At 48.2% G+C, this 26,787-nt stretch overlaps 1 protein-coding gene across 1 annotated transcript; it reads right to left on the reverse strand.

Annotated features, from left to right (window-relative positions):
- Window positions 1-19,741: 19,741 nt before the first annotated feature.
- LOC144168000 (protein roadkill-like) lies at window positions 19,742-26,527 on the reverse strand. Its single transcript, XM_077697101.1, has 4 exons — window positions 26,024-26,527; window positions 25,696-25,883; window positions 20,144-20,219; window positions 19,742-20,101 (listed from the first exon to the last, which is right to left on the reverse strand). The coding sequence occupies exons 1-4, from the start codon at window positions 26,525-26,527 to the stop codon at window positions 19,742-19,744; spliced, it is 1,128 nt and encodes a 375-aa protein (XP_077553227.1).
- Window positions 26,528-26,787: the final 260 nt, after the last annotated feature.

Genomic DNA, 26,787 nt, shown 5'->3' on the forward strand with positions numbered 1-26,787 from the left:
CAGCAGACTTGTGAGCTCGCGAAGTGTGGCTGTGCCTGCGATGATCTGCAGGCGGTGACAGGCCTCGATAGTAGCGTTACAGTTCCAGGGAGTGCTCGCCTGCGACAAATAATCACCATGCGAACGCGCAGTCGTGCAGCCGCCCGCCACCTGCTCGGACTCACCAGCACGGTTGCGCTTGTACGGCGGCTGGTACGGCGCGCCTAACGCCGGCATGCCGTGAAGTGGCGCCACCTGCAGGTCAGTATCGCAACAATTGCAAAGAGCATTAATTCTCAATGACAAACACTGACAAATAAGTAGCACATCACGCGTTAATTGTGCAACTTCATATGGTATGATGTATCGTACGTGTAGTGTTTACAGACTATGATTACCTTTTTTTAACTACCACGCATATGCACTATAATTTTTAGTTGGCAAATTGCTCGCAAATACTCACTGGTACTGCATTGCAATGGACACTAGAGTAGAGGAACCAGGAGGCGGACTCTTAGCCTTCAACCCAGCGTCCGGGCTAATTGCGACTCATGCGGCATATTCTCCCCTGGTGAGCCTGGGGTAACATTACTGCGTTGTTGTTGCCCTAGCAACGCCACCGCCATGTTGGCCTTGAAGGCGTTATAATTGCCATGACAACAATGCGAGGGCGCGCAGCTTTCGTGGGGGAGAGGTAATGCTCTCCCTTCTCATGCTGGTTGGATTCCTTCCCCCCTCCCCGTGTCCCCCCCTTCCCACCCGGCAACCGCCGCCGCCACCCCGCTGCCTCCAACGGGCAAGCCTCGCTCCGACGGCACGAAGCCACGCCGCTTGAGCAGTAACAAGGCCAGCTCGAATATCACTTGAACACTTTATTCGCGGTACATGCGCGAAGGCAACGTGCGGCGAGAAACACCGATGACCAATACAACACAGACAAGGTTGTCTGTCTTCAAGCACAGCACACGCACGACACAAGTCCTATCGTTCAGCTCAACTTCACGTACGGCATACGAACGACGTTCTCACCTTTTGCCAACAGCACTCAAAGAGACTTCGCGTTACGATTCACCCTGGTGTTCTTGGCGTCGCTTTTGCAGCACCGTAATGTCCGAGGGAGCACATCGAGCACATACGAGAAATCGCCCACTACATGAGACGCGCGCCGGCCTCGCTGCTCACCGTGCGCAAGCAGCAACTGCGGTGACCGTTATCGCACATGCGTGCCCCCAGTCGCGCCGGGGAGAAGCGGAAAGAAAAAAAATAAGAGGAGGAGTGTTTCCCCAGCGCCACTGCCTCTAGGCGCGCAATAATAGAACCGAAACTAGAAAAAGTAGCACTGGCCTGGAGGAACTTTAATGGACACAGGGTCGGACTTGCATACTTACGATTGTCTAATAGCGACCTAGATAAAAACGCACCGGTGTTGCCCACAAAACCGGCGCGGTGCACAGTGCCCCACGACGGTACGCACCGGTACGGAGCCGGAGCGTTGATCACGGACAATCTGAGCGGTTCAACCCTAGCGCCATCTCTTAAGCTTTGACAACAACTCATTAAAACGTTCACAAGTGGCTAAAAAGCAGCGTAACATGACACAGCTCCCCTACAAAGTGATATTTATTGAAAGCCATTGATCATATGTGCACAGAAGGCATATCCGCCACATATGCGCGACAACGTACTTCACTGGATCCAGTAAACAGCTACCTACAAGCTGCTTCTCATCTTCGTTCTGAGAGCCATAACGCGAATGTCTGTTATGTTCCGCCCTTCCGCTACAGCAATTAAAGCATGTCCGTCTTCGTTGTCTAGGCACTCCAGTTAATGTTCGTGTAATTCAATGAAAAGCTCGATATGAAAAGCTCTAACTGGCTGGCCATGCATTCAGCCTTCTTTGCAGTTCGCGTCCACATTTCCAATCTCCGGCCGTTATTAACACCTGTTACGAGCCCGTCGCATCGTTGTCTGATGAATTCGCAAGCAATTCATGCTTGTCAGCAAAAATATTCGCCCCCTCGCACGGGGCACCTTGAGCAATCTTGGTGACGGTACTGGCGATACCGCGGACCCCGAGCCCCCAAACATAAGCTGGATCCAACCGTGGCGATGTGTTTATAGGTGGAGGGTTAGAAACCACGAACGGTGGCCGTCGGAGCCCAGGTCAAGCTCCGGCGGATGGGCTCCCTGTCTGTTCACCAGGCAGGGAGCTCCGGGACCTCTTTGACTACCAGGGTAAGGTCAAAGGAGAAAGTACCCCCGTCTCCCTGCTTTTATACTATGCTATATGGCATTTTCAAACCCCCCCCAAACGTGATCGGCCCCCGAAAAGGGGCCGCACCGAAGTGAATTTCCCACCGCTACCTACCATAGAATTCTCCAGACACAATTTTCCCCGGTTTTTGATCATGGAATCTGCAGAAAAATCTGAACCTCTTACATCGAAGTCAGTCTTCCTCATTGCTAAGTTTCTTGAAAACATTCTGGGAAAGAACTACAAAGCAAAAAAGCTAACCAGTGGTGAAGTCTTTGTGGAAATACAGAATCAACAACAGTCTAAAATTCTCCTCGAACAGAGCATGATCGGTGACTTGCAAATTAAGGTAACTCCTCACCGCAGTCGAAACACATGCCAAGGTGTAATCTCTCAGTTTGACCTAAAGGACGAAAAAGACTCCGACTTGCTGGAGGGCCTGCGTGAGCAAGGCGTTACTGCAGTCAGACGAATCACCATCCGTAGAGACAACCAGGAAATAAAAACAAAGCATGTAATTCTCACTTTCGACCGTTGCAACCTCCCTCAATATGTAAATGCCGGCTTCATCCGTTGTGAAGTTCGTCCTTATGTTCCCAATCCGCGCCGGTGCTACAAGTGCCAGCGCTATGGGCACGGCACTTTACAGTGTCGGAGGAAACTGACATGTGCCAAATGTTCTGATCACGACCACCCTACAGACAATTGTAAAGCCAGTAGCATGAAATGCCCAAATTGTGAAGGACCCCATGCAGCGTACTCGCGTACCTGTGAAAGGTTCAAACTAGAGAAACGCATCATTAACTTGAAGGTAACCGAAAACATCTCGTACCCGGAAGCACGCAAAAGGTTTGCCTGCTTTGCTTCTCCAAGGTACGCCGACGCAGCTCGCCGGGGGGCAGAGCGGCGTCTGGTCTCGGTGGCGACCCAGTTCAGTGAGTCTGATCTGGTCCCACCCCAGCCCCCCACTGGGTTGTCTCCGACAGCCCAACCCGTCACCACAGTGCTTGTTCAGTCACCAGCCGCTGTGGTGGCAACTGAGTCAGTTGGGGGCGCTGCTCCTTCCGCCATTTCTTCTCGACCTGTCCAAAGCTCAAGTGAGGGTACGGATATGGAGGTGGAGATGGGGGACCCCGCAGCAGCTCCCGCCCCTGCCGCACCGCCTGTGGCACTTCTGGCAGTGCCGATGCCATCGGTGGCGGCGGTTGCAGAAAAGAGCACCCACAAGGGTGTCACGTCCAGGGAGCCCAATCCGTTGGGCACTCCGAGGACGTCGGACGAAGACATGGACGTTGGACCCTATCTGTCTGCAGTGCAGCGGAAGGAACGGGCACCATCGTCCAAACCATCCGATAAGCCCAAAAAACCAAGAGTGACAGCCCCGAAAGACAATACGTAAACACTCATTCTCACACATTTCCAGTCGCTTTTGCAAATAATGGGAAAGGAAAATATTATACAATGAAACTGTAGAGGCCTCATCAAAACTCTTGACGATATATATCAGATACTGCACACCAAGCAGCCAAGTATAATGTGCCTGCAGGAAACTCATCTGAGCAGCAAAAAGGCAAACTTCCTGAATAATTATATGGTATTTAGAAAAGACAGAGATGGATGCACACACTCCTCAGGAGGTGTGGCTATTGTTGCCCGAAAATGCATTTCATGTAATACCATCTCCTTAAACACTGTCCTTGAAGCTGTTGCGATCCGTTCAATAATATTTAATAGATTAATAACAGTGTGCTCCCTTTACATACCACCTGACTTCCAGCTCTCGAGCTCGGATTTCGAAGGGCTGGTAGATCAGTTGCCCGAACCTTACATCTTGATAGGCGACCTGAATGCACATAATTCTCTTTGGGGCTCTTCCCGCACCGATGCCCGGGGTCGCCTCATTGAGAAATTCTTAACATCGTCGGGAGCATGCCTTTTCAACAAGAAACAGCCAACATATTATAATATAGGACACAACACCTACTCACACCTTGACCTGGCTATAGGATCGGCAGTACTTCTTCCGTCACTTGAATGGGGCGTGGACACGAATCCATACGGTAGTGACCACTTCCCTACTTCATTAACATACATTGACAAAGGCCCTACCTGTTCAACTTCCCATAATAGGTTCAATGAAGCAAAAGCAAACTGGAATACATTTACAGAAATCTCCAAACTACACTACACATCTATAACACACCTACACGTACATGAAGCCGCCCAACTCCTCACGGCACACATCCTCGACGCCGCCGAAAAGTCTATTCCCCACGCCTCTGGTGCCCCGCGCAACCAGAGGAGGCCGTGGTGGAATGAGGACTGCAGGCGGGCGCGAGAGGCCCAGAACAAGGCGTGGGGTATCCTGCGCCGGTACCCCACGTCGGGAAACCTTTTATTGTTCAAAAGGGCTAAGGCGATGGGAAAACGTGTGCGCCGTGAGGCAAAACGAGAGAGTTGGCGCTCATTCGTAACATCCATAAACTCTTACACTGACTCTCGCAAAGTCTGGACACGAATACGCAAACTAAAAGGACAACAGACACACAGCCTGCCCCTGGTTAGTACAACACGGGACACACTGGAAGACCAGGCTAACACACTCGCACAACACTTCCAACACGTGTCCAGTTCAGCACACTACACTAGCACTTTCATGAAACACAAACTATTGGCTGAAAAGAAGTCTTTACTTGATAATGATAAGTCAACCTCCTCTTATAACTCGGAGTTTTCACTTCATGAGCTGAGAGCCGCTCTGAGCACCTGTAAACCCTCAGCTCCAGGCCCAGACAACATCACATATACAATGATACAGCACCTACACTCAGACACTCTTCTAACACTCCTCCGCCTACATAACAAGATTTGGCTTTCGGGGCACATTCCAAACTTGGAGGGAGGCTATAGTTGTAGCTTTCCTGAAAGAGGGGAAGGATCCTTCCTTTCCCTCTAGCTATCGACCCATTGCCCTGACGAGCTGCCTTTGCAAGCTTTTCGAGAAGATGATTAACCGAAGGCTTGTGTACTTCCTGGAGTACAATGGACTTCTCGAGAGCTGCCAGGCAGGTTTCAGGGCAGGGCGATCTACACATGATCAACTCGTTGCCTTCCCCGCACGGGGCACCTTGAGTATTCATGGTGACGGTGAGCAGCGACACCGCGGACCCCGAGCTCCCAACATAAGCAGTGTCCAACCGTGGCGAGGTGTTTAAAGGTGAAGGGTAGAAGCCGTAAACGGTGGCCGTCGGAGCCTTGGTCAAGCTCCGGCCGATGGGCTCCCTGCCTGTCTACCAGGTAGGGAGCTCCGGGACCTCTTTGACTACCAGGGTAAGGTCAAAGGAGAAAGTACCCCCGTCTCCCTGCTTTTATACTATGCTTTATGGTATTGTCTAAAACCCCCTCCAACCGTGATCGGCCCCCTAAAAGGGGCCGCACCGAAGTATCGTTTCCCCCATTGCCATCTTTGACATTTCCTGAACCAGATAATTTTTCTCGATTTCTTGTGATGGAATCGCTCAATCCAACCCACCCTCTTGCATCTCAGTCAGTCTTCTTGATCGCCAAGTATCTTGAAGCCATAGTAGGAAAATCGTATAAATGCAAAAAACAAAGGTCTGGTGAACTCTTAATTCAAATAAATGACAAGCAGCAGTCTGCAAAGCTTCTAGCTCAGACTAGACTGGCTGATCTTGACATCCGGGTCACACCGCATCGGAGCCTCAACAGCTCGCAGGGTGTGATATCCGAGACAGACCTCCTGAACGAAACCGATGCGGATCTCCTTGCCGGCTTGAAGGATCAGGGCGTCACTGCCGTGAGACGCATCACTATCCGTGGAGACAACAAGGAGATTCCCACCAAGCACATCATCTTGACCTTTGACCGCGCAGTTCTCCCACAACATATATATGCAGTTTTTATCCGGTGCTCAATACGTCCGTACATCCCGAACCCGCGGCGCTGTTGTAAGTGCCAGCGGTTCGGGCATGGTACGAACTCTTGCCGTGGCCGAACGACGTGTGCGAAATGCGCGGCGCACGATCATCCTAGTGACAACTGCCAATCCGATACCCTCACTTGTGTAAACTGCGGGGGACCGCATGCAGCGTACTCCCGCAAGTGCGAAAAGTTCACACTCGAAAAAAAGATCATCAACATCAAGGTAACCGAGAACATCACCTTCCCGGAGGCGAGAAAGAGGTTCGCCTCTTTCCCTCTGGGGAGGTACGCTGACGCGGCTCGCCGGGGGGCGGAGCGGCGTCTGGTGTCCACAGGGACCCAGTTCAGCGAGTCTGACCTGGTCCCGCCCCCGCCCCCCGCTGGGTTGCCTCACGCAGCCCAACCCGGCACCACGCCGCTTGCTGAGGCAGCAGCGGTTGTGGCGCAAACCACTCCTGTCGGGACCGGTGCCGCTCCCGCCTCTGTCTCCCCGTCCTCCAGTGCGTTGGAGGGTACCGAGGTGATGGACACCACGGGCCCCGCACCGGCTCCCACCGCCACCGCACCGCTTGTGCCACCTCTGCCGCCCCCGACGGTGGCGGCTCAAACGAAGGGCTCCCGAAGGGGGGCAAGTCCGGGGGGCCCGGTCCGTCGGGCCCCCCTCTCACATCCGACGACGAGATGGACGTCCGGCCGTTCCTGCCTGCAACGCAGCGCAAGGAGCGGCCACCGACTTCCAAGCCTACAGAAAGGCCCAAAAAGCCCAATCCAAGAGTAACAGCCCCGAAAGACGACACATGAACACACACGAACACACACATTCCAGTCATTCTTAAATTTAAATAATGGGAACAGAAAATATTATCCAATGGAACTGCAGAGGCCTCCTTAAAAATCTTGACGATGTGTATGAGATTCTGCATGCCAGTCAGCCAAGTATTGTGTCTCCAGGAAACCCACCTCAACTCTAAACAAACAAATTTCTTAAATAGGTACATGGTATTCAGAAAGGACAGGGTTGGCTGCACCCACTCTTCAGGAGGTGTGGCCATTATCGCCCGGAAATCATTAGCATGCCACCCTGTCACTTTAAACACTGTCCTCGAGGCTGTAGCGATCCGTACCATAATATTTAATAGGTTGATAACGGTATGCTCTATTTACATCTCTCCTGATTTTGCACTTCTGAGCTCTGATTTCGAGGCACTGGTTGACCAGCTGCCCGAACCATACATACTAACAGGCGACCTTAATGCGCACAACTCTCTTTGGGGCTCCTACAGAACGGATGCCCGAGGTCGCCTGTTAGAGAAGTATCTTACATCCTCCGGAGCATGCCTTTTCAACAAAAAACAGCCTACATACCATAACTTAGGACACAATACATACTCTCATCTTGACTTGGCTTTTGGTTCCGCAGTTCTCTTTCCATGTCTTGAGTGGGGTGTGGGCACGGACCCATATGGTAGTGACCATTTCCCCACTTCATTAACGTATATAGGTATAGGCCCGAGCAGTCCATCTTCCCATAAAAGGTTTAATGAATCAAAAGCAAACTGGAGCACATTCACACAAACATCTCAACTACACCACACATCCATAAAACACCTACACGTGGAGGAAGCCGCCCAACTCGTCACGGCGCACATCCTCGACGCCGCCGAAAAGTCCATTCCCCAGGCCTCCAGTGGGTCCCGCACCCCAAGGAGGCCCTGGTGGAACGAGGACTGCAGGCGGGCGCGAGAGGCCCAGAACAAGGCGTGGGGTGTCCTTCGGCGGTACCCCACGTCAGATAACCTCATTTCTTTTAAACGCGCAAAGGCTTTTGGAAAGCGAGTGCGTCGTGAGGCGAAAAGGGAGAGTTGGCGCACCTTCCTCACTTCCATCAACTCATACACTGACACACACAGTCTGGACACGAATACGAAAACTAAAAGGACAACAGACACACAGCCTGCCCCTGGTTAGTACAACAGGGGACACACTGGAAGACCAGGCTAACACACTTGCACAACACTTCGAACACGTGTCCAGTTCAGCACACTACACAAACACTTTCATGAAACACAAAACATCTGTAGAAAAGAAGTCCCTGCGTGTTAACAACAAGTCGCACACTTCTTACAATTCTCCTTTTTCAATTCATGAGCTGAAGGTTGCTCTGAGCACATGTAAGCCTTCAGCTCCAGGTGCAGACAAAATCACATACACCATGATACAACACCTACACCCAGACACTCTTGAAACACTCCTACATCTATACAACAACATATGGCTTTCGGGGCACATTCCTCGCTCTTGGAGGGAGGCCATAGTAGTGGCTTTCCTGAAGGAAGGAAAGGACCCTTCCTCTCCCGCTAGCTACCGGCCCATCGCCCTCACAAGCTGCCTGTGCAAGCTCCTCGAGAAGATGATAAACAGGAGACTCGTGTACTTCTTAGAGTACAACGGTCTTCTCGAGAGCTGCCAGGCGGGCTTTAGGGCGGGGCGATCTACGAACGATCAACTCGTTGCGTTAGAGTCATATATTAAAGATGCTTACCTCCATAAGCAGTACTGTATGACAGTATTCTTTGATCTTGAAAAGGCGTACGACACTGCTTGGCGGTATGGCATCCTCAGCGATTTGAAGTCCTTTGGTATGTCGGGTAACATGTGGAACACGCTTGCCAGTTACCTCTCTGAAAGAACGTTTCGCGTGCGAGTTGGAACTGCACTCTCTAGAGTTCATGTGCAGGAAAACGGTGTTCCGCAAGGTGGAGTTTTGAGTTGCACGTTGTTTATTGTAAAAATGAACTCTCTTCGGAAGGCTCTGCCACCAACCATTTCCTGCTCAATCTATGTAGACGACGTGCAATTATCCTTTAAGTCTTGTAACCTGTCTATCTGCGAGCGCCAAGTCCAGCTTGGTGTTAACAAGCTAGCTGGCTGGGCAGATAGCAACGGTTTTAAATTTAATCCAGTGAAGTGTACTTGTGTTCTGTTTTCGAAAAGGCGCGGCATTCGGCCGGATCCAGACATCAAACTTAATGGTATCTCAATTCCAGTCAGAAATGAACACAAGTTTTTAGGTGTAGTCCTTGACGAAAAGCTCTCGTTCATTCCACACATAAAACAACTTAAACATAAATGCTTAAAGGCCATGAATATACTCAAGGTTCTCTCCCACTCTTCATATGGGGCTGACAAACAACTTCTTTTACGTGTTTTTACCAGCCTGATAGGTTCACGATTGACTATGGAAGCGTTGTTTATGGGTCAGCAAGTAAGACATCCCTCAAAATGCTGGACCCAGTGCTTCATCTGGGGCTCCGGTTGGCATGTGGTGCCTTCCGGACTAGCCCAGTCGAAAGCCTCTATGTGGAGTGTAATAAGTGGAACCTACAACGTCAGCGAACATACACAGATCTCCTTTTTGCTTTTAAAATGTCATCTATGCCACACCATTCTTTTAAATCGGCTTTTTATGATACGTCTATGACTGCACTACTCCTAAACCGACCATCGTTCTCTGCGCCCTTCTCTTACAGAGTTAGAGAGGAAGCGTCAGAGCTTTCTGTCTCCTTTTTAGACACCATACAAAGTTCTCAAACAGATTTTATAGCACCATGGCATCTCCGCCCTGTATCATGCGACACATCCTTCACACATGTAGATAAAAACCGAGCTCCCACATGTGCAATTCTGCAGCACTTCCTGTATTTGCAGCAGAAGTATCAATTTTCTGAATTTTATACGGACGCCTCTAAAACTGCCACCTCTGTGTCCTGCGCGGCGCATGGGCCCGGCCTTAATGTCACTAGAACTCTTAACAGTAATACCAGTATCTTTACGGCAGAGGCTTATGGTGTACTTCTTGTTGTTAATCATATCCTTCAAAGTCACATCCCACAATCCATTATATATACAGACTCCCTCAGTGTCGTGCGGGCGTTGTCGTCAACAAAGTCTTCAAAAAATCATGTTGTAAATCTAATAGTCAAGGGTATTATGTCTGTGTATGTCCACAAATTTAAACTAGTCCTTTGCTGGGTCCCTGGCCACTGTGGTATAGCCGGGAACGAAGCAGCGGATCGAATGGCCGCTGCTGCTACACTCTCGAATACAGTAGACATAACCACATTACCCTACACCGACGTGAAACCACACATCAGACAACAACTTCGCAAAACATGGCAAACACACTGGAGCGAACAAACCGACAAGTTACACGTAATAAAACCACACTTGGGACCATACACCACCGACACACGCAATAGATACACTGAAGTCGCCTTGGCTAGATTACGGATAGGGCACACTCACGCAACGCACTCGCACCTGCTCACTGGATCTCCAAGACCTCTGTGCAGCAGGTGCGGAGAGGCCCTATCCGTGATCCACATCCTTATAGAATGTAAGGCACTCGACAGTACACGACGCAAACACTTCCCTCAACTACACACACGACATATTCCACCACACCCATCATACTTCTTAGGAGATGATGCCATGTTTTCTGTTCAGCGCACGTTTAAGTTCCTATCAGAAGTTCACTTTTTACAACTCATCTCATACCACCCATAGCTTTACCCCTGGTCCTATACACCAGCCACCTTATTTATTTTTTAACCACTCTTGTTCTTCACCCTGGCCCTTTACACCAGCCGTACTCATAGTTTTTAACTGATTTTATTTCGTGTTGTCTCCTCATCAAATAACTTTCAGTTTGGCGCTCTTTGCCCGTGTCGGCCTTGCGCCAATAAAAATCAAACCATCATCATCATCAACTCGTTGCCTTATAATCCTACATCAAAGATGCATTTATTCATAAACAGTATTGTATGACAGTATTTTTTGATATTAAAAAAGCGTATGATACTGCATGGCGCTATGGAATTCTTAGCGACCTTAAGTCTTTTGGTTTGTCAGGCAACATGTTAAATATTCTTGCAAGCTACATGTCGGAGAGAACTTTTCGTGTGAGAGTGGGCAATAGATATTCCCGAGTTCACGTCCAGGAAAACGGTGTGCCTCAAGGGGGCGTTTTGAGCTGCACGCTGTTTATTATAAAAATGAACACTCTGGGGAAAGTATTGCCACCAAGCATTTCTTACTCGCTATATGTAGATGACGTTCAAATCTCCTTCAAATCATGTAATCTGTCCGTTTGCGAGAGGCAAGTCCAGCTTGGTGTCAACAAACTCGCTGACTGGGCAGACAGGAATGGATTTAGGCTTAACCCAGAGAAGTGTACCTGTGTTGTATTTTCAAGGAGGCGGGGAATCCATGCTGATCCTGATATTAAGCTTAAAGGTGTCTCAATCCCTCTCAAAAAAGAACACAAATTTTTAGGCGTGGTGCTAGATGAAAAACTGACATTTATTCCTCATATAAAACACCTGAAACAGAAGAGCCTCAAAACCATGAATATTCTGAAGGTTCTTTCGCATTGCTCCTACGGAGCGGACAAACAAATACTCCTCCGCGTATTTACCAGCCTTATTGGCTCACGGTTGGACTACGGGAGTGTCGTCTATGGGTCCACATGTAAAACGGCTCTGAAAATGTTGGATCCAGTGCTGCACTTGGGTCTCCATCTTGCATGTGGAGCGTTCCAGACGAGTCCCATTGAAAGCCTGTATGCAGAGTGTGATAGGTGGAGCCTTGAACACCAGCGTTCGTATACTTCATTGCTGTATGCTATTAGGACGACTTCTGTAAAAAACCACCCATGTAGTTTTATCATAACCAACACCTCATCCGATCCGTTGTTCGCAGCACGGCCATCGATACCCGCTCCTTTCTCTATCCGAGTGAGAGCCCTCGCTGAGGAACGAGGAATTTCATTTGAGGATAGCATGAAGTGTTCTATTGCTGACCTCATTTCGCCTTGGGAGAGGTCAGCAATTTCGTGTGATATTTCTTTTAAACATATCAACAAACGAAATGCGCCTAGAGAACTTATACTACAGCACTTTCTACAGTTACAACACAAATACCCCCACACCACTTTCTACACCGATGCTTCGAAGTCTTCTTCAGCCGTCGCATGCGCTGCACACGGCCCAAACTTTACCAGTACGAAGACGTTACACAGAAATAGCAGCATTTTTACGGCCGAAGCATATGGTATCTTATTAGCAGTACAACACATTACACAAATTAGAACAGAACACTCCATTATCTTTACAGACTCTCTAAGTGTGGTAACAGCCTTACATTGCTTCAGACGAACAAAAAACATTGTCCTCCAGCATCTAATTAAAGCTTTAACCTTTGCTCATCACTCGAAACTGAAAATAATTGTTTGCTGGGTTCCAGGTCACAGTGGCATTCTGGGGAACGAAATTGCTGACCAGAGTGCCGCTGTAGCTGCTCTCCGCAGTAGCATAGATGTACCATGTGTTCCCTACCTCGACCTGAAGCCACTGGTACGGACAGCCTTGCGCAAATCTTGGCAGGAAACATGGGACACACAAACAGAGAACAAACTCTACACTATAAAGCCACACTTAGGTAGATACATAACAGACAAACAAGACAGACACAAGGAAGTAGCCTTAGCCAGGCTACGGATAGGCCACACTTATGTAACACATTCACACTTGCTCACTGGGTCTCCGAGACCCCTGTGCAGCAGGTGTGGAGAGGGCCTATCCGTAGTTCACATACTAATCACATGCAAGGCACTCCACACCATACGACGCAAACACTTTCCAGAAATCTACAGACAACAAATCCCACTCCACTCATCGCACTTCTTAGGCGATGAACCAATGTTTACTGTCAAACGAGTTTTTAATTATCTATCAGAAGTTAAATTTCTGAATCTCATATCGTATCATGCATAATCACAACCTGGCCCTCTACACCAGCCATCCTCATTGTCTTTATTTGCTTTTACTTCTGGTGCTATTCACTTTTAGTATGACTTTAATCTGTGGTAGCTAACCATTTTTTTGGCGCTCTTTGCCCCAGTTGGCCTTGCGCCATTAAAATGCAACCATCATCAAAAATATTCGCCCCGAGCGCGAACACAGTCGGCCCCTGGCGGCGGCGGGATGAACCGCTCCTAGTGTGGCACGGCCGGTCTGCAGGAGCGGCGAGCGCGCACTTTCATACGGCCTGCGCACCCAACAAGGAAACGATACACCAGATTCTTGACAAAGTGAGGGCACTTCGAACCAACCCTCTACCATCCCAACCCTCTGTTTTCTTAGGCGACGCTTCGCCTCTGGCCGAGCGAGCCGACGACGCTTGCCGCACGTGTTTTGGATCTGCCGCGGAATATCAGCGGTACCAATGAATGCCTTCGCTGCTATATCTCACCAAAAAGAAGACTCGTTGTGCACTTCAGTTGCATGATTAAGAGTTTTAGCTGTATGTTTATGACAGTGCACTCGCTGCCAGCGGTTTGCTCAGCCCGACCCGAGCGTGAGCAGCAGAAACACGTTTAGCTAAGCGATAACCGTATCTCCCTCGGCGGGAAATTATTCGCGTCACTTGGCGTGCCCTGTGCGTGTGCAAACTAAGGCTTCATCGGAAAGGAAAAATAGGAACTGATATTTCAGTCACCGAAAATGCCGCGTTTATTGCCTACCTCACCATTTTCATATAATACAGTCGCTGATAAGATATGAAGGCCTCGCATATTTTTCTTCATGTGCCCCAGGTTACAATGTTTCTTTCAATTTTTTGATTAGGCGTTTCCGAGTGATAATGTTAGGATGTTTGACCCTATTAGACCGAAAATTCAGAAGGGGGGAAGGAGTCGCCTATTTTAATGACGCACATGTAAATTTACACGGACAGTTATCACGTGTAATCACGACAGGGCTAGGGCAGTGGCAAATGTGCGCGCTCCGCCGCTCTACCCCGCCCGTGCTGTAAGTCAACCGGCGAGGGTTGGTACGCAGCGCCACGAACTAGCGGCGGTGAAAGTTAGGAACTATACCCGAAGCGCAGTCCGTTTGAAAGTGCGCGCCCGCCGCTCCTCCAGCCCGGCCGTGAGTGTGGATGGCGCTCTCGCGTCGTCTGCTTTTTCACGTTGGGTGCGGCGCAAGACGCGTGCTGCACACGACAAAACAACCAATAGACAATTTCCGAAAGACGCGCCACGCGACGGCCTTTTCCGGAACTAGACTCAGGCGGCCATGTTTGATGAAAGATCGTTCGTCCCATAGAGTTAATACTTCGGACTGTTCGCACGATATCGCGCTCCTGTTTTTTCGCGCGCTGTCCAGCATGCCCGTCAACTGCTGTGTTCCACTGTGCACACAGTATGGTCGGTGCGACAAGTCCGGAAAAAAGGTAAGTGCACGGTAAATATTCTCCGCGCGTAGCGTGTATGCATTGCCTAGCCCTGCCTGAATGCGCGCAGATGCAAAGGATGACAACTTTTTTTTGCGATTTCCCGCTCTGTCCTGCGTGGGTGTAGATTGGTTTGGTGCGAGGTATTTTGGTACAGCACCCCAGCGTGTGTGGCTGGCTCTCTCCTTGTGTACAAGTCGTGAAGGCTTGGTTTCGTCTTTTTGTCGAAGTGTAGACGGTCCTTAACTTCAGTACGGCTGCCGGCGTTTGTTTTTGTTTTTCTCCTAGTTAATCGCTCTCAACGGCGTCAGTTGCATATTGCGAGCCCATAAAATAAGGTTAATCGTTTGAAGTGCGCGTTTTTGCAGTGCGTGCACACATCGGTTGGTACAGATTGGCGGAAAACGAGGGCCGTAAGCTGCGCGAGGGAGCACAGCTGGCTGTGCAACGCGCGCCTTTCGGTTATACATGACTAAATTTAAAGGGTTCTTGCTTCCGTGAACGGGTAAAGCGCGCTTTTAGGTTTTGCCTAGGTTTTATTTAGATCTGTAGCAAAGTGAAAATTGGGCTAGTTTGTGTTTGCTGAACTTCGTGGTGGTTACTACCGCTGAAAAGAAGACGAGCTGCGGGGATGAAAAAGTGAATAAAAACAATATTTGGCTCGTCATCTGTAAGCTGCGTGTATATTTTTTGGAGCTCGTCTGTTAGTGAGAGTGTTGTCTCAATCAGAAAAGCGCTAAGTCCAACGTTAGACGTGTAAGCTGTTTGTGGTATTTCAACTTTTTCCCCTCTGTTAACCTGTTCTGCAACATGTGCTAAATTTGAACATGTGCCTCACAAATGCAGATCACTTATCACGGGTTTCCTGCTGATCCAGTGATGCGAAAGAAGTGGATCGCATCCATCAAGCGTGATGAAGGGCCACTTTTTACAGTTTCACGTTCTACTAAAGTCTCCTCCCATCACTTCCTGGAAACTGACTTTGTTGCAAACGTTGCCAGTGGTCGTCGGTACCTGCACGAGTCTTGCGTCCCATAGCAGTTTTCCTTTCGCCCAAAAAAGCCCCTAAGGAAATCTTCTCGCAAAAGACAAGTGACAGCTCCACCGCCAAAAAAGAAAAGCAGGAATGAAGAAGTCCAGAGTCCAAATGCTGAAGCGAGTGCGACTGGTGAAGAAGACACCACGAGACACAGTCCTGCGGAAATGCAGCATGCAATTTCCGACAGCGAGGACCCGGTTCAAACTGCCACCTGTACTGCGTGTTGTGCTTTAAAAGAACAAGTGGTTCTTCTAGAACGCCAAGTTGCAGAAAGTAAAGCAAGGGAGCTGAAAGTTGAGTGGGAGAATGAGCGGCTGCAGCAGGGGCTCCAAACGACGACGGCTGAAACTGCTATGCTTCGTGTCGAGCTTTCAAAATCCCAAAACTGCTTGAATGAACTTGAGGAGTCCATTCCATTTGGTATCAACAAGTTCAAAGAAAATGACGACGAGATGGTGTTTTATACAGGTCGGCCCAGCTACAGTCACTTCTTGTCTCTTCTGCACTTCCTCGACCCTGTAGAAAGTGAATAGAATATCCTGCGGACGGAGAGTGCCACCAGCAGCACCCGCAGCGAACAGCTGCTAGGACGACCTCAAAAGCTGAGAGTGGAGGACCAACTGTTCCTTGTCCTTGTAAAGCTGCGGCTGGGGCTGTTTCACGAGCACCTTGGTCACCTGTTCTCCATATCAGTGAGTACTGTTTCAAGAATTTTTTCTGTGTGGGTAGACTTCATGTACCTGCAGCTTCAAGAATTGGTAGTGTGGTACTGGCGAGAAGCAGTTGACGAAGCTATGCCTGCTGCTTTCAAAGAGAAGTATGCCTGAACACGTGTGATCTTGGGTGCAACTGAGATCAGGTGTGACGTGCCTTCGTCATTTGTGGCACAGTCGCGCCTGTACTCCCACTACAAGTCAACGCACACCTTCAAGGGGCTTGTTGTTATAACCCCCAACGGGCTGTTGTCGTTTTGCTCAGAGCTGTTTACAGGAAACACCTCTGACAGGGAGTGCGTGCTGAGACGTGGTTTTTTGGACTTGCCGTTCAACCCTGGGGATGCTGTAATGGCTGATAAAGGGTTCGTGATAGAAGACTTGCTCAAGCAAATAAATGTCCAGCTAAACATCCCACCATTCCTCAGGTCTAATCAGTTCACAGCAGAGCAAGTGGAAGAAACTCAAGAGATAGCGGCAATCAGAATACACGATGAAAGAAGAATCAAGCGCATCAAAGCATATCACATATTTGACCGTTCCATCCCCATCACTCTTGCACCTCTTGCGAACCAGATGTGGGCAATATGTGCGATGCTGACGGACTACCAGTCGCCACTTATTAACGACATAGACGATGAAGAATAGGATACAGAAAACAAAAAGTATGAAGTTTCAGTTGGCCGCAGCTCTTAACCTGGTTTTGTTCAATTGTGAACATCAGACATGTCAGAGAAATTTCTTAAGATATGTTAAGAAATACTCGATGGAATGCAATCCTGAACTTCTCTGAGGCCCCTGTATTCTTGTGTTTTTCAGCGTCGTTTTTTTCCTCTGGAGATTTGTTATACTCAATATTTTTTTCTTATACGTGTATAAGGTTACATACGTACATTTTCTAAACCTTTCCTCATGGAGTTGCAGTGTTTATTTGGTCTGTTTTTGTGTATAGGATATGTGTGAGGATGTACTACCTGTTTTGTAACGACATGTTTACTTACCTTTTCAGTCCATTTTTTTGTAGTTGTTCAATAATGGCTCCTAAGCTGCTTCCAAAATGCAAAAGGAGCCGAGAACTAGTCAGGCCTCGTGGCCTGTTGTCTCAGCTTCGTCTTCAGCTTCAGGAAGACAAACTTGATTGCAAACTTGCCAACATTGGTTGGTGATGCGTTCATAAATCATTGTGCAGATTGACCAAGGGCATTCATTCATCAGAAGTCCTCGATGAGATTTAATTCTATTAAATTGTCTTTGAAAACTGCGAAGTCTACAGTGATTTTGTTTTGGTAAGCGATGCGCAAAGCCGTTTTTCTACATTCCAGACAATGCATGATTTTCCTAATAGCGAAAGCAAAAAATCATGCACCCTTTATCTCACGAAGACTAAATGAAAGTTAAGCTTCCCCATGAGGGACTCCTTGGTTGGCATCTCGAGTTTGGACTTAGATTGCTTGTCATCTGAGTTTGTACTTGGACACGCACAGTTTGATTTTTAAACAGCAGCGGCTTTATCACTGACCGTGTTATTTCGCACGAACAAAGCTCCACATTTAGATGTCGTCATTAGACGCAGGGGTGCATTGTTTTTTATTCAACAGCATGTAACATCCGGGGTGATGCCAGTTTGGTCATCTCTTTTTTTGTTCGCTCATGCACCCCCTGTTTCAACCTTGTCAGAAATGGCGCTATTGGATATACGTCGGCTTCATAACTTTGAAGTTAAGGTTCTATTCCGACCACTGAATGCGTATTTTTTTACCTTACCCAGGGTCACCATCATATAAACTTGGCTTTCCTGCAGTGCGTTTTCAATGTGACATATGCCGTTAGTGAAGCATACAAAGCTTCGCTGTAATATTCTGCTTTATGCAAAAATGAAGCGGTGGTGTGCCTAAGGAGGGCCCAAAAACTGGCCCACTGCGCCAATAAAAAAATTACGCAGGTCCGGGTGGGCAAAGTAAATTTATTGTGGCCTTCCACTTAGAAGCATCTTAGAGACGTGTTTAAAGCCTGAAGTAATTTCAGCGTATCCTAGTTACAGAAGTGGCAACAATGTTTAGACACATAGTGAAAATGAAGGGAAAAGTAAGCAAAACACCTCCATGAGTACGCACTGGCACCGTAAAGGAGATCACGAAATCAAACAAGATGATGACCCCTAGCAAGAGACCTAGCATTTCCCGTCTCCCCAAGGCTTCTTACACACTTATTACCGCAGAGCTGGTATCTTCAATTTCTTGTATATGCAATGCTAGTATGGTGATATAATAAAAACAAACACAGATTTCTATCACAGTAAAAGCATTTACTCTACAAAAAACATTAAATTGATTCCGAACCGTATACACTTGCGCACAAACAAACAATCACAAACAATATCAGTGGCAGTATAGTTGAAGGTATAGAGCAAACAACTGCCTTTCTATGAACAGAATAACCAGATTGGTTATGATGAAATACTCAGTTGCAAAACCAGTAAGGCTACCGTTGACTTCTATAATCTCATTTGCCAATTGCAAGCTAAATAGCTTCACACCAGAAACTAGCTGTGATATCTTGGGGACTACCACAGAGCTTTGCTTGCATAATGCATGCTGAATCACAGTGCACAGACCAAAAACTTCAAAATCAGACGCTATTCCTTTCTTCTCGGGTGTTTTATCCCGGAACTTGACCTGCATAAACACAAGCTAGATCTCACAATTACGCACGCTACACACAATGAAGCAACTCGTGGAAGGCGTTTTGATCAGCATCATATCACAGAACGTCATTGTATCACAATGCATAACTTATGCTTCAATGGAGGACTTTTTCATGCTCATTTCAACACAAAACTTGATACTTGTGGATACAAGGTAAAACTCGCAGCAAAAAGTCTGCTGAAATTTCGCAGCATTGACTTATTTTGAACAGCTGATCACAGAACATGGTGTCCAAGCACGCAAATGCCTTTTCTGACCATAAACAGTTCCAGTAAACAAAACCCGCTGCAGAAAGTCAAGCTATGATTAAGAGCAGTGTTTTTTTACAACTATTCGCTTAATGCTGTCAAGACAAAAAAAAAAACAGTTTATCATAGTAGTTATTTGACAGCTGCAACTTCTGCCAACTGCAGTCTCAGGTCCCTGAGCGCATTCCCAACCAAACAAGACTAGTGTTTGAACGAAGTTTCCTGTTACCTCCTGTTAGGTGCAACCTCGCTAATTCCTCTGTGTGCACATGACCAGTGGGTTGTAACATGTTAGTTTCCTCGATGCACCTACAATTCGCCACGCTGGTTCAGCGGCTGAGGCATTGTGCTGCTGAGCTCAATGACGTCGGTTCAATACTGGCCACGGCGGTCGCTCTTCAGGTGGAGGCAAAAAGTGAGGATGCCCTTAGTTGAGATTTCAGCGTACGTTCCAGATCAGCAGGTAGTCCGAATTAATCTGGAGCCTTCCTTTACATCACCCCTCATAGCCCAGGAGAAGCATTGGCAAGCTAAAGCACTGAAATTTTAAAAACAACTTTTCGATTAGCCTACGTGCTGTGCAGGTATGGCAGCAGCAAAGTGCCAAAATAAAAGTCGTCCAAGATGTCCCTTGTGTTCTCCCACTTGCCCTGGTCGAACCTCACCCTCTCAATAAGAATGAAATCGAACCCGTACACAACAAAGTCCCCCCACGTAAGGCCAGACACCCCCATTTGTCCAAGGAGTTGGTAATAGTACGGGTGGTCTCTTTTCAGTTTTGGCTTGTCTTCATCCATCTCACAGCAGAAGTCGGCCGCAGCAAGTTGGCTTGCTTTGAGGTCACGTAGTGTACGTGGACACTTTATCTCCAGGACGCCGTAGGAACCTTCCACGGGATCGAACACGATCCGGTCGGGCGATGCCCCCAGCTAGAGAAACGATGGGTTCACAAGGAGCCCGCAGCTGCTCACAGCTACGCCGTGGTTGAGGTTGTTCAGCACCTCCTCGTAGCGCTGGGCAGCAAGAGGCTCCGTTGCAATGCCATGTCTGAAACAAACACAACCACAGGATAAAGCAATGTCACCCGAATAACTGCAATTACAAATCAGCCTAGAGGGACAACGGGCTTACTGTGCTATTAGTGCGCAGTGATGCTCAGGAAAAACGTAGCCTGGATAACTCTAGGCTATGTAAGGTTTTACTTAGGCAGAATGTCAGCATACGTGATATTGCTACAAGTGCTGCATGTTAAGATGTTTGAATTGTTACTTATAAATGTATGAAAAAAAATCGTATTTACTTGATTGAGGGAACCCTTGACAGATCCCTTGGTGTTAGGTTCTGCAGCCCTTTCGTTGACCATACCTTCCGAGTCAGTACAGTGCCAAACTTCGATGACGTCAAACGCAGGCGTCTCTCATTCTGCCATGTGGTGCTCGTCGACTGCTTGCGTGTGCCCCTTTCAAGATCTTGTGCTGTTTCCTTTGACACTTGTATGGTCTGGGCCAAGAAAAAACATAACGGCATGTCCCCAAACTTAGGAGGAACACTGAGAAGATGTAAGTCAACTATATTTGCTAAACTAAGTCCATTAAACAGTGAAACAACATTTCACAAGGCGGGACTTGCGAAACAGAATTTTCTGAAATAGCTGCTTTGAATAGCCACGTACTGTGAATGCTGAAAACACTAGCACGGTTAAGGTTACTAGGCCTTCTATTAATTGAATTGAAAAGTACAAGTTAATTCTTTACCTGCACAATGCCATCTCCAGCAAGGTGGGGTGGTGGCACCCGCGGTTGGCATGATGAGAAAAACTGCAATGTCGGTAAGCTTTGTGCTTGACTTTGAGTGCGCAATGCTATGCCGGATAATTTTACATCAAATCCATGAGGCAGGAGGGACTGCTGGTAGCTCCGTGGCGCTAAATAGACGCCGGGCCATATCTGGTCTCCAGGTGCTGCTGCGACTGTGTCGAGAGCATTGCCTTCGCGAAGGCATTCTTCGGGTCCAGCGCAAGCAATCCTCTTGCTAGCCTCTGTTTTGCGTGTTGTTGCTGCTGTACGCTTCGTGGGAAAGCACGGCGCTCTTTGGGAAGGGCCAACTTCGGTAGTGCCGATGCGCCGTCTCTCACTCCTCTCCAGTTGAGAGACTGAATTGAGCGGCCCTTGATTTGGTTGCCGCGGGGTACACGCCACTGCTGGGGAAGATCTGTGCAAGACAGCTACTCAGGGGGTTCCGAAAAGCCCTTCGATTGTAGGTGCATGACGGTTCGAATGGTAGCCATGAGGTGGTTGCACGCGACTTTTCCTGCAGGACAATCGCAGATGCCGTCGACGATGTTTTCTTTCTCCAATGCAAACATCACCAAATAAGGGCGGGCATTCTTATTTTTGCTCCTGAAGCAAGCTGCCTTCACGTACACCAAACCATTGCTGCAAGGACGTAAAAATGGCAGTCAGATACTATTCATGGCACAGTACACTAATCACGTACACAGTAAACTAATCCATGCCCAGGCTTATGTCATACCCAAACTGACCAATCAAACTGTAATAGCCAGCATCAATACAAATTCATCATCACGTGAGCTTGTTTTCATATCAATGAGCCGGTTAGATCAAATTCGATCCCTGCCCTTCAGATTGCTGTAAAACGTCTAATGGAAGCCAATTTAGAAGTAGGTGCACGAACTGCAAAAGATGCGAGCTTAATGTATGATTGTTGTATATTATACATGCGGCCAAGTGTAGGCACCCGCGAAGAAGTAACACGTCTAGAATATTCACCCCTCCGTCGAACGACGACAATGACTGAACCCGAAGCTTTCCCGCGACAGATTGTTTGGTGGGCGCCTGAGCTTGGGTTGAGTTTCGCATAACGCGAGGGACCCAGTTTCGATACCGGCCGCGGGAAGCGTCTTTTTCTTTCACTTCACCCGTTTTAGCGTTAGAGACATCATCAGCGAGAACACCTAAGCTTGGCTTTAAAAACAATCGGAAGGACGTGGGCATTGCCAACGATGACGCTACTGCCAGTTGCGTTATGCAACTTTCACGTAGACAGCCGCGCTGATAAAACAATGTATACATACAAACGCACTAACAATATGAGGCGGACGCTCAAGTTTAGGCACTCAGTAATTATACCGTCGACATGTAGTACAAAACAAACTCCGCCTTACCTTAGTTGCTTGCTGTTCGTCTGCAGCGACGCTGTCTGAACATACTGCTCCACGTGAAAGTTGTAGCTTCTCTTCAAGCTGCGTGCGGGGCCAGTCCTTCGCGCATAAAATTCTTTCGCGCACTTCTCTGTCAGCGTCGGTATTGCGGACAGATTGGATTCCCAGCCCACGATAGGGAAACTAATTCTATCAGGAGCGTCCGACATATTATTGGCAGCGCATTTACCTTTACCTTAATAGCCGCGGTTCTGCGGCCGCATGCGTTACAACGTGTAGCCGCGCCGGCGTTATCATCAAACATGGCAGCGGACGCACAGTGTTGCCAACATGGTTGCTCACCCCCGGGTATTTTGAAAATTGTCTATATGTGTGCTCATTTGGCAGTAAGCAATGACATTTCTTCTAGAAACGCAATAATCAGCGGCCGTTGCGGGTTAATGCGCTGGTTTAATTCCACGAAACATCTTCGCCATGGTCACCGCTTGAGTGTGAAACTTGTTATAAACATTGCTTCCACACATTGCACTTTTCTTATTGTTCAGTGCAGTCGTCTGCCGTTTCGGGAAAGTCGAAGGGTGCTTTTTGAAGGTGGCGTGGTGATTATTTAAAGGATAAAAGTTTAGTACGCGAAACGGGTAAGAAGCGACAAGACCTGTGCATACCCGTGCATTTGCCACACCCTTGTAAAATTGCGCTGTGTCCTTATAGAAAGAAGAAACAAACAAAAACATTTACACTGCACACGACCCGTGCGCTATCGCCCATACATTACCGGACACGTATTTCACACCCGCAAGCACCTGTCTGATCGTGTTCTTCCCGTACCTTTTCTAAAATAAATACCATTCTGGGACAGTCGTTGTTTATATATACTTAGTTGTTTATTTTACGTATTATTTAGGATACGTTTCTATAGATGCGCAAGAGTATTTAGGGGGGATTTCTCGGTAAAATTAAGCAGTTGTGAGTTTGCGTCTGTCATGTGGCATTTCGTGTGTCATCTTCATATACCGACATGAATCACCTTGTCCAGAAACGTGTCTCACTCAGCATAACCAAATGCCTAATATGGTCACGTCTTAACCTCTTAAGGTGGACCTAAGTTTAAAGAAAGAGGAGAAAATGCGTAATATAATGCACGTTGTTGCCCAAATGTGTGAGGGGTTTGTGCCATGACTCACTGTTTTTTTTCCACAATATACTTGCTTTCAATACAATTTTGAAAAAGGCGAGCCACAATTCATGGACAATCTCGGACCAAAGGGGGGTTAATCAGTTTTAAAAATACGTGTTAAAATACTGCTTTTTCACCGCTACAGAACACGACGCCTAGTGTAGTTTCGATTGTAAGTAATAGTGATAACCATAGTTTGGCTTTTCGCGTTACATGCATTCTCTTCTGGCTGCTCTTGCAAAAAACGAAATGCACAGAATTTTATTTTTTAACCAATCCTCAAGAAGTAAATGCCAAGACAAAGGCGCTATTCAGTTTACAAAACAAAGTAGTTACCGCGAAGCCGTTGCGCTGATTCGTAACGAGAAATAAAAGGAAATGTTTTACTACATCTGCAGCAGCGCAACTTCATTTATTGCCATCTTTAGGGTTCGTAACCGACCTTATACGCAGGAATGCAAACACATCTCGCTTTTGCAGGTACTTGTTAGATTTTAAAAGGAACGCAAATGGTCAACACAGCAGCCGTAACAGAAAATTTGTGCCCACTGTGAGGTCCCAGAAGCTTGGTTTGCACACTGTAAACCTGGTTGCCACTTTGCGACAACCCATAGCTAAACATGAGCTGTTGATTGTACTGCGTGCGTTGACAATTCAATTCGCAAGTTCACTTGCGACGAAAGCCGTAAATAAGTGATCCGAAACCGTTATTCATCAAACCTTCCTTCAGAGTCGCTATAATTTCATTTAAAAGACCCGTTAGAGCAGTTACATTTATATATCTGCACTGATAAAAATTCAGTAATCTTATGTTGCCTTTTGAACACACAAAAATATCGAAAGCTCTTAGAAAGAATTTCGGGGAAGTTAAGTAGTGTTACCATTTCAGGGCATCCCACAAATGCAAGAATGCGTCATGCTACCAGAGAAAGCGATTGAGATTGCCGTTGTAAACTGAATTTCAGAGATCGAGGCTTCCTGATTTGTTTCTATTTACGCTTTTATTGGAGGCTCAAAGCCATAATCTGGAAAGATCGAGCTTGCTACGAGCCACGGCGTACAAGTTCATTGTCACAATTACGGCCATTCTGAGATTCCCGATGAGTCGTCGCTTTTTTTGGCGTAGTAATGAAAACTGACTGCCGCTTCCATGCTATACATTGAATGTTGAGGAACCGAACTACAGCATACCACTCTTGTTTGCACCTTTCGTGCGCACATACGGCGAGAAAAAGGCACGAAGTGCGCCCACAGTGTGCATTCTTACGGGCCGCTCAGGGGAGCATCCACACTAGCAGCGCGACGCTGTCGCCACCTACATGTCGAGCTCGCGGCGAATAGTGAACTAGAATACTTGGGAGACTTCACGTGAGTTTCGCCGCTTGTAGAGACACAGCATCCGGGTTCTCTGGCAGGATATGACGTCAGGAAGTCTCGCCTCCTGCTTCCGCTTCAAAAGCGACGGTCCGACGGAGACGAAAGAAATTGATCGAGACCGATCTCTCTCGTCTTGCTACGAAAGCGATGCAAGGCGACGAAAGCGACGGAAATTTCCGTCGCAAGTGCTAACGGGCCTTTAAACCCTCCAATCAATTTCCACGTTACTTTCGCATTCAAAGCATGCAACCAGACCTCGGTGTCCCGAAGCTATTCTTAGTGTTATTTCTCAATAAACGGTGGCAGTCCGTGCATTATAACTGCAAGTTCAGTAGAGAAGAGAATGGCGAGTTAATGCCTGCAAAACAAGAGGAAGACCAAATGCAAACGCATGCACTTGCTTTATCCTAAAACGACTTCACCGTGATTTGCAAGTTAAGAAAAAGCAAGGAAAACGATTTACATTTTTTTTACAAATCTTATTTAATTGGCAACAACGACACTTGCTGTGGAGAAAGCAGACACCTTGAGGAACACAGGTGCATGCAGCGGCGCGTCTTTTCGTGTACTTTTCATTTGGTGCCATTTTTTCCGCCTCCAGAGCACGCATGACTTCTGCGACGAGGTGCGGTTTGGTGCGCGCCATCGCCATCCAGTCGTCACTCTCCAACACGCGCGTGGAATTCTGTTTGATTCATCGGACAGCCTTGGCTCTAAGTTGACCCGCGTTGTGCATGTCGTTAAGGGCCAACATCTCGGGCGCAGTTTTCACAGACAGCTTCGCGCACAGGACGCTTTCGCACATTGCTTTCAGCCTCGAGAGGTCGTACTTGTCCGCTGCGACGAGGACTTTTTCCGCCATCTTGTGTAGCTTGCGCGCACGGCCAGTGTAGATGTACTCCACCACTTCCCGGAGGACCTTGAAGTCACAGTCGGTCACCTCCACTCGACCTTCCTTCCGCTCGGTCATTTCATGCTCGAACATGGCGGCAAAAACAGAGCTACGGGCAGCCAAAATACCTTTGTGTGCGTGTATCTCTCGCCCGGCGGCGCGTATGATGACGTCACAGCACCGGCGGGATTCCCGCAAACGGCCAAGGTCTTGCGAGAGCCTACAATCGGGACATTCACCGCAGGCAGAATCTTCACGGAGTCCACGAAAGCAAGCACCTCACACCGGATGGTGAGCCTGTCGTTTGGCAGGAGGTGCTCCGTACCCTTCAAAAGACGGTCTCGCTTTATGAACGAGTGAAAGCCGCCGCAAGCACTGCCGAAAGCAAAGCGGGAAGGGGGTGCTCGTACGGCGAAGACCTTGTGCCGTTCTTCACCAAGCACTGCGATTTCGTACTGAGCAAGGAAGCTACTACAGTTGCTGAACATACGTCGCAGGAAGACGGAGACGTAGTCCTTGCATCTCTCACTCTCGCCATTCGGGTAGAGAACCATACACCACTGGATGCCGTCGTGGTCTGACGCAGAAATGGCCTGCCCAGTCTGTTCCCGGCGCAGGCTGAAGTCGTGCACTATCCGCGTGTAGGTGGCCTTGATCACCTTTGGACGCGTTTCGCACACAACGCCGTCCGTCACCAAGTTTTCTTCACACATGGAAGGCGCCGCCATTGCGAGGACGAATCTCACAACACGTGCGGGACGTTCGGTGCCGAATGCAGCAGACTTGTGAGCTCGCGATGTGTGGCTGTGCCTGCGATGAGCTGCAGGCGGTGATAGGCTTCGATAGTAGCGTTCCAGTTCCAGGGAGTGCTCGCCTGCGACAAATAATCACCATGCGAACGCGCAGTCGTGCAGCCGCCCGCCACCTGCTCGGACTCACCAGCACGGGTGGCGTGAAATAAATTGCCCGGACGCTCAGACGCGAAAGA

The sequence above is a fragment of the Haemaphysalis longicornis genome, unplaced genomic scaffold, assembly GCF_048455015.1.
Source record: "Haemaphysalis longicornis isolate Haplotype H1 unplaced genomic scaffold, Haemaphysalis longicornis Haplotype H1 scaffold_2, whole genome shotgun sequence".
Taxonomy (NCBI): Eukaryota; Metazoa; Arthropoda; class Arachnida; order Ixodida; family Ixodidae; genus Haemaphysalis; species Haemaphysalis longicornis.